Source organism: Euleptes europaea, chromosome 13, assembly GCF_029931775.1.
Source record: "Euleptes europaea isolate rEulEur1 chromosome 13, rEulEur1.hap1, whole genome shotgun sequence".
Lineage (NCBI taxonomy): Eukaryota > Metazoa > Chordata > Lepidosauria > Squamata > Sphaerodactylidae > Euleptes > Euleptes europaea.
Window position 1 is genome coordinate 35,550,150 of NC_079324.1, and position 8,094 is coordinate 35,558,243.

General features: G+C 43.4%; 1 protein-coding gene across 1 annotated transcript; it reads right to left on the reverse strand.

The window, feature by feature from the left end:
• Positions 1-2,164: 2,164 nt before the first annotated feature.
• Positions 2,165-7,528, reverse strand: BRS3 (bombesin receptor subtype 3). The gene is made up of 3 exons (XM_056859934.1): positions 7,029-7,528; positions 4,898-5,249; positions 2,165-2,560 (listed from the first exon to the last, which is right to left on the reverse strand). Exons 1-3 carry the CDS (start codon positions 7,463-7,465, stop codon positions 2,165-2,167), a joined length of 1,185 nt encoding a protein of 394 aa, XP_056715912.1. The 5' UTR covers positions 7,466-7,528.
• Between the last annotated feature and the right edge of the window lie 566 nt (positions 7,529-8,094).

Genomic DNA, 8,094 nt, shown 5'->3' on the forward strand with positions numbered 1-8,094 from the left:
GCGTCTTGCTTAGAATTTGTGGTAATGTTTTAATAGCAAAGTTGGATCAATGGGGGAGATTTAGCATTATTTTGCAACCCATGACGTAGGCCCCAATTCAGCTAAAGTTAGCTATGCTGTGAGCCCTATTGAAAGCAATGGGACTGAAAACCACTCCGATCCTATGCATGCTTACTTGTAAATCCTATAAAGAATCACATTAGTGTACGTATGATTGCAGTCCTACTGATAATCAATTTGTTTTCTTTTAATAGGACTTAAACCACCTCACAACTAACTTGGGCTAGATTTGGCCCATAGTCCCCCAGACTGGAAGGTGCCTGTTTTACAAAACATGTGAGTGTGCACAATATCTCTGTTCCTGGAACACTGTTCAGTATACTTAAAAAAAAAAAAAATTGTCATATTGCATCTTGGTTGCAAGTGCCAAACGAGCACTTTATTAAACGAGCAGCTTTAAATCACAGAAGAGAGACACGGGAAGCAGTTCAGTACAGGAAATTATAAAGCCAGCTCAGATGACACGTAGATAGGCCGGTAGACTGCAGCATTAATTTTAAAAAAGCATCAATAAAAAGCAGGAGAAGAGCAACACTTATTTAAGAGAACTGAGCTGGAAAGAAATGGGAAGAGGCAGATGGTTGACATTGCTGTGGGGGACTCAGGGTAGGGTTGCCAACCTCCTGGTAGTAGTTGGAGATCTCCCGCTATTACAACTTATCTCTAGCCGATAGAGATCAGTTCCCGATGGAGAAAATGGCTGCTTTGGCAACTGGACTCCATGGCATTGAAGTCCCTCCCCTCTCCAAACCCTGCCCCCTCAGGCTCTGCCCCAAAAACCTCCCACCCATGTTGTAGAGGAACCTGGCAACCCTAACTCAGGGTTCTTCAGAGCCTAAGCTCTCCTGCTGTTGAAATCTTGTTCCCCACTTTGTATGCAGCATGAACTAGATCACATCTCTTACAGCAATCTCATCTGAACATTACACAACAGTTCATTAAATTCTATAGTGATGTGTGCCTTGGCAGTTCCAGATCAGCAGTTGTGTGGTAGTGTGTGTGAGGGAGAGCTTCCTTTATGAAAACATGGATTTAAAATCCTAATTAACATTTATACTGATCTCATTAACAATGAATTAAAATACTTGAAACATTTTTTCTTCTTTGATATGTTTACACTTCTGCCTGTTGGCAGCCCCGTTGTATTCTGTGCTGCCAATGCTGCAGAGCAAATATTTAAGAGGCACGCATATAACTGTGCACAGATCTGGCCAAATTTAAACCACAACAAATCTTCAAAACTAATTAGCTTCTTACAGGATGCTTAGAAGAGCCCAATAATTACAAGAGGAGGCTTACATACAATTAACAGGTATAATATTGTAAGGTGAAATGTCTGCTGCTGCATAGAGAAAGGAACAAAGATCAAAATGCTCCTGGTTTTAATAGCAGTGTGTCAGTGTGAACATCCCTGTATCATATTTCTTTCTACCACGTAATAAGCACTAGTTGTATTTATGTCACCAGAGCTTTACCAGCCATCCCAGTTCCAAGTCTTTGAACCCAAATTTCATGGGACAAAACTAACATCTTGGCAACGACCCTGAATAAGCAAAAGTTTCCCTTTGCTTTTCTTGAGGGGTATGTGTGTGTGTGGGGGGGGGGGAGTTTAGAGCCTGATCCCATCTGCCTATATTTTCTCAGAAAGAAGTTCCACTGAATTTAATGAAATTGACTCCAAAGTAAGTGTGCACAAAATTGAAGAGCATTTCAGTTTAATAGTACAATCCCCGCCCCCCAATTCGGTGTTCTCAGAGCTGTTCAGGCTCATGGTTTTCTCTGTAATGGCAGATCTGTCTTATCTCTAATGGCAGAGGGGTTGCCAAAATATTTCCATGGTGTGACTGAGTGCAACAGGACTGAAGTAGCAGCTTGATGGAGAAAGCCTGTACATGCAGGACAGATTGCTGTCATCTCCAGCATCAACTTTCTCTGCATGGCTGGGTGTGAATGCTGTAGGATGTGGCAGAAAGTGCTCTGCTGAAGTTTTATCACGTGGGTTAAAAAGAGATGCTGGTGTCCCTCCCACTCCTGTCTAGATCATGATGTGCTTTGATCCTAACCGATTTTTTTTTTACACAATATGCTCAAAACTGGGGGGAAATTAAACACTCTCCTCTTCTTTTGTGATACTATAATCAGTGAGCAGAGTCACGCTGATTTCTGAGCCTGTGACTGACATTGCCCTGGTCGGAGTGTTACTCTGGGTGATACTGGATCGCCGTGCGGGAACTTTTCTTTTGCAACACAGAACTTCCTTCTTGAAGTGTTGACGGAAACTTTTGCTCAGCCAGTAGAGAGCAAAGGGGTTGACGCAGGAATTGCTGAAGGCCAAGGCCCGGGAGAATATAGTGGCCACAAGGTGGAAGGCAGATGTATCAATTGAAGTGTGGTAGGTGAATGAGCGATACAAGTAAAGGATGTGATTGGGGAGCCAGCAGAAGGCAAACAAGCCAACTAAAACCAGCACAGTCTTGGCAACTCTCTTGCGTGATTCAATCTAGGGGGGAAAGTAATGGCACATGTATGTCATCATTTTAATTAGCATATTTGATTCTTTAACAAAACATGAAATAACCCAAGATTCAAAACCTGTCTCTTTTGGGTAGAAGGCACATTTGAGGTGTTCTCATTAAAGCAGAGGTAGACAAATTATGGCCCAGGGGCCAATTCCAATATGTGAGAACTTTTCATCTGGTCCTCAAATTCCTTGTCAGGAGCATCAGCCCAATGGACTTCAGCACTGGCCTCAGCACTATCCAGTGAAAAGAAGAAGAGTTGGTTTTTATATGCCGACTTTCTCTACCACTTAAGGTAGAATCAAACCGGCTTACAATCACCTTCCCTTCCCCTCTCCACAACAGACACTCTGTGAGGTAGGTGGGGCTGATTGAGTTCAGAGAGAGCTGTGACTAGCCCAAGGTCACCCAGCTGGCTTCATGTGGAGGAGTGGGGAAACCAACCCAGTTCACCAGATTAGCGTCTGCCACTCATGTGGAGGAGTGGAGAATCAAACCCAGTTCTCCAGATTAGAGTCCACTGCTCCTAACTACCACTCTTAACCGTTACACCACGCTGGCTCTCAGGAACCATTGCTCCTGAGAAATTAAGTAACTTGAATGCCTTGCAGAGCCATCAAAAGCAAGATTATAGGAGAGAGGACCATCTCCCAGTCTCCACAGACAGCAGAGAGCAATCTGTAACCCCTCCTTGGCACTGTTGGCCTGCCCAAAAGTAAACATGGGTTAGTCAGAAGCAATGGAGTCCTCTGCTGGAATGAAAAGAACTGATAAACAACCCAGAATCCTTAAAAGCAAGCAGGAACCCAAGATGTAACTCTCAGGCTGAAAAATGTGCCCACCCATGCATTGGAGGCCAAATAAAAGTTCTGTTTAGACTTCCATGTCCAATGGTTTCCTTAATCTTCAATCTGGCGAGTGGTTACCTATCTTAAATGCCAGTCTTTATGCCCTGTCTGTATTTATGTTCAAAGTTTATCTATCTGCCACAAAGCCTTTCCCAGCATTTAGTAGCAGACATAAGAGCCCCTTTCAGATGTTATGTCCATGCACACCGAGAGCTTGTCTACTGTGCAAATCAGCGCTTGCTACACTTGATGCTCCCAATAATTGTGGTCATCATGTTATCTGCACAAGGGCAATACATGTGTTTTGCATGCATGCGGAGTTTATGTCTACACAAACAGATTAACGGATTTTCAGAATGTGACAACTGTATATTACACATGGTTGCCAGACTCCTGGTATTGGTGTACTTAACGTCTGAAAAGGGCTTCATGAAGAGTCTGTAACTCAACAGTACAGCATATATTTTGTCAGGTAGCAGGTCTTAGATTCAATTGTTGGCCAGACAGCAAAACTGAGAAAGACCCCTACAAAGCCCTTGGATGGCCACTGTAGGTCAGAGCAGATAATGTTGGATTATAAACCCAATAGTTTATTTGGGAGGGGTCACGGCTCGGTGGTAGAACATCTGCTTTACATGCAGAAGATCCCAGGTTCAATCCCTGGCATTCACAGTTGAAAGGACCAGGTAGAAGGTGCTGTGAAAGACCTCTGCTTGAGACCCTGGACCTTGATGGACTGATGGTCTGATTCAGTATAAGGCAACTTCATGAGTTTGTCAGGAGATGCTCATATATTTGTATGAGTCAGGCTTGAAGTACCCCACTCCCAGGAAAGCATCTATTGCTTTGTTTTCTGCTATGTATCAGCACAGACTCATCAACTAGGCATAGTCCATCCTTGGTAAATTGGATGCTCATTACTGCTGAGAAAGAAGGAAAGAGAAAATGGTGCTATCCAACCATGATCAGAAGGCTGAACTTAAGAATCAGTGGGTTTAAAAAAAACAAAAAACACTACTTTGGTCAGCACAAACAGCTCAGTTAATTAACTCTGATGATTAATCTTTGGAACTCGTCTCCATGCATTCTGGCCCTGCCCCCTTTAACCCCTCCATTGTCGTCACTTCCACCCCCAGCCCTCTTGTACAAAGGGAATACATTTCTCCACGGCCTGGGTGGGAAAGGATTAACAGTTTCTTAGGCGGTCCTAGCAGCTCCATAGCTAATGACTCTTCTGCAAGGGGGGAAAAGGTTCATTTTCTCGGCAAAACAAACTCACATCCGCCTTGAATAGAGGCTATTTCTGTCCGCAGGAGGAGGCAGATCGCCAGTCTTAGATCCTTCTGAGCTAGAGATCTGCCAGGACCCATGAAGGGCCAGACCAAATGATTTCGCGGGCCTTATATGGCCCCCGGGCCTGACATTCCCCACCCCTGCCTTAAAGGGTACAGGTTCTAGTTCGTCACCTACCTGTTTACGAGCATGGCTGTGTTCTTCTGCCGGCATGTTAGATGTGCTTTTGTACAGTGTTTTGGCAATAAGAAAATAATAGACGGAAATAATTGCTAGTGGTATAATATAGAACATCAAGAAGCAAACCAGAGAATGAGCTTCTTGCAGGATTCTTTCCGACACCGGGTAAGGTGCGCAGGTTTCAAAGGAGCCGTTTTTCTCCGGGACATGGAAGGCGTATAAATCCGAGGACACAGCTTCTGGGACGGCCAACAACATTGAGGTGATCCAGACACAGGCAGCTTTGAAGCAGGTCTTCAGAACTGCATCAGCCCTCTGCAGTTCCAAGGGTTTGACAATGGCCTTGTACCTACAACCACAGTCAATATCACAACATTAGAAGAACGGGCATATCCGGCTGTGCTTTAGTGGCAAAGCACTTGCTTTGCTTGCAGGTGGGCCTAGTTGCAGTCCTTGCCATCTCTGGTTGAAGGAGATGCAAAGTACTGGGCAACTATTTGGGGAGGGGCTGTGGCTCAGAGGTAGGGCATCTGCTTGGCATGCAGAAGGTCCCAGGTTTAATCCCCGGCATCTCCAGTTAAAGGGACTAGGCAAGCAGGTGATATGAAAGACCTTTGCCTGAGACCCTGGAGAGCCACTGCCGCTCTGAGTAGTCAATACTGACTTTGATGGACCAAGGGTCTGATTCAGTGTAAGGCAGTTTCATGTGTTCATCTCTTCCAGAGACCCCAGAAAGCCACTGCCAGTCAGAGAGCAGATAGTAGTATGCGAAGTAGACTAATGGTCTGACTTGTCAGGGCAGCTGTCATATGTTCGGATGGCTTGAAACGGTTTTGCATGCACCATCATATTCCTGGAAAATTGCTCAGCTTCCAATTTGTCAAATTCTGTAATGAGTTCCTGCTTTTGTAGGTCAAAGTGCTATATGAATAAATTACATCTAAAAAAGTTTTGTTGAGGTATGAGCCAGCGTAAGGGTCATATTAGGACCACTGAGAACTGGATTCAGATCTCCATTCAGCCATGAAGATCACCGGTTAACCTTGGGCCAGTTTTCTTCTTTCATCTAACCTACCTCACAAGGCTATTGCAAAGCTCAAACGGCAAGGGGAGAGCCCTAGTATGCTGCCTAGAGCTCCCTGGCAGAAAAGTAAGATAAAAATCTAAAAATTTGCCAAAGGTAACTTCCATGTGGAAGTTTTGCTCCATGCCTCCTCCACTGTAGTGGTTTTGGGTGTGTGTGTGTGGGTCTTCCATACAACATATAGTCGTCTACCATCTGGGGTTTCCCCTGCTTCCCTGCTTTGGTACAGTCTTTCCAGAAAGATGGCACTCAAATTGGTATTGAGGTCTGTGTGCCATGGAGATAAAAGCTTACAGTTTGACCTTACTGAAAGCAGAAAATAGGTTTGAAAGGTTCCAATAGTTTTCGCACTTTTATTTTTTGATCTTCATGAATTGCTCAAATGCACCACTAGGTAGCACCAATATATAGCATTTTTCTTGGCTTTTAAGCAATTGCGTTTTTTTTTCCACTGCATGGGGGGTGTACTTTCACAGATACAGTAACCTCCTATCGTTTGCAATTTGTTTCAAGTATGTACTAATATGATCTCACAACAGTCCTGTAAGAAAGAGAGTCCAAATGACCCAAGGTTACCCAGTGGTCTTCAGGGCAAAGTGGGGATTTGAACCCTGATATTCTAGTTTAATCACATGTTAACCACTATACTGCACAGGCTCTTTTTCCACTTTTCCTATTTAGAAATGAGGGATAACTTTAAAAAAAATGAATAATTGTATAAATATAATTGTTAGTGTTTGTAGATGAGTTTTTAACCTCAAAGAACAGGATTCTAAACAAACAGTGCATTTAAATCATGGAAGAAAGGAAGGATCAGAATCTCATTGATAGGAGTTTCCATTCATTCCAGAGGTGTCCCTCATATTAAGTAGCTGGAGATCAGGAATGAAGAGCTAGAGAATATCAGCACTTTATTGAGAAAAGTGTAGTTTGACCGTGGTCAGGATACTTGGCTGAATCAGCCAGTCTAATTAAGATATGGTAATTCCACACCATATATTATATGCAAATAGTTCTCAATTAAGTAAATTCCTTGAAACTCACCTGTCTGCGCTGAGCACAGTCAAAGTAAACACCGACACTCCTACAGACGTCCGCTGGATAAACGACAGGAGCTTGCAGCCGATCCTCCCAAACAGCCAGGTATCTACGATGTAGCATGCAGCATCTACCGGCACGCAGGTCAGCAGCAGCAGCAAATCCCCAAAAGCCAGGCTAGTGATGAAAATATTTGGAACCGTCTGCATCGACTTGATCTTGAAAAAGACTTTAATGAGGATCACGTTTCCAAGAAGACCCACTGAAATGATGGTGGCATAGGTTACATAAATTGTGCAGAGTATTCCCAGCCCGAGAGGGGCATCTTCAGACCACCTTTCCTCCGCCGCAGGTTCGTTGTTGGTGATAGAAGTCAGACGCTCGGTAGCATTTGCAAAAGGAGATAACATTGCATTCGCTGCCAGCAAAGGTGCCTGAGACATTTTGTCTGCTCAGGCTAACATTAAATTGGTCAGAAACACTTAATGCTCAACCAGCAGCATGTCAACAAAAGAAGTTTTTTAAAAAAATCAGAGTCTGAGCAGCATATTGGAAATCCACTTCTTCAAGACTCATAACTCATTTCCCACTCCCGGAGAATCAAAGCAGGATAGGGATGGATGCATACAGATTCACTAGTGAACTGTGTGGGAGGTGGAGAACTTTTTAAAATATGCCTTACAGCTACTGTGGGAGAAAGCAGAGAAGAGGAGGAAGGGGGAGCTTGCTTTGCTTTTTATCACCATGTTAACCTGTCAACAATATTTTGATTTTTTTTATTATTTCTGTGGTAGTTGGTGTGTTTTGCAAAGTAAATTGATTTTTTCATCCCAAAACTGAGACAAGTTCGCTTACTGAATGCTTTGCATTTAATAGAAGAACAGTGATTCTCTTTTTGAGAATATATCAAAATGCACATGACGTTCATGTAGGAACAGAAAAGAGATATAATGTTCTTAATGAGCCTTATGTTTTTGCAGTGCGCTGGGGTGTTTGAAATGCTTCACATAGGTTTATTTAGAAAATTTCTATGCCATCTCTCCAGCAAAACTGCTCATGGCATATTGCAAAG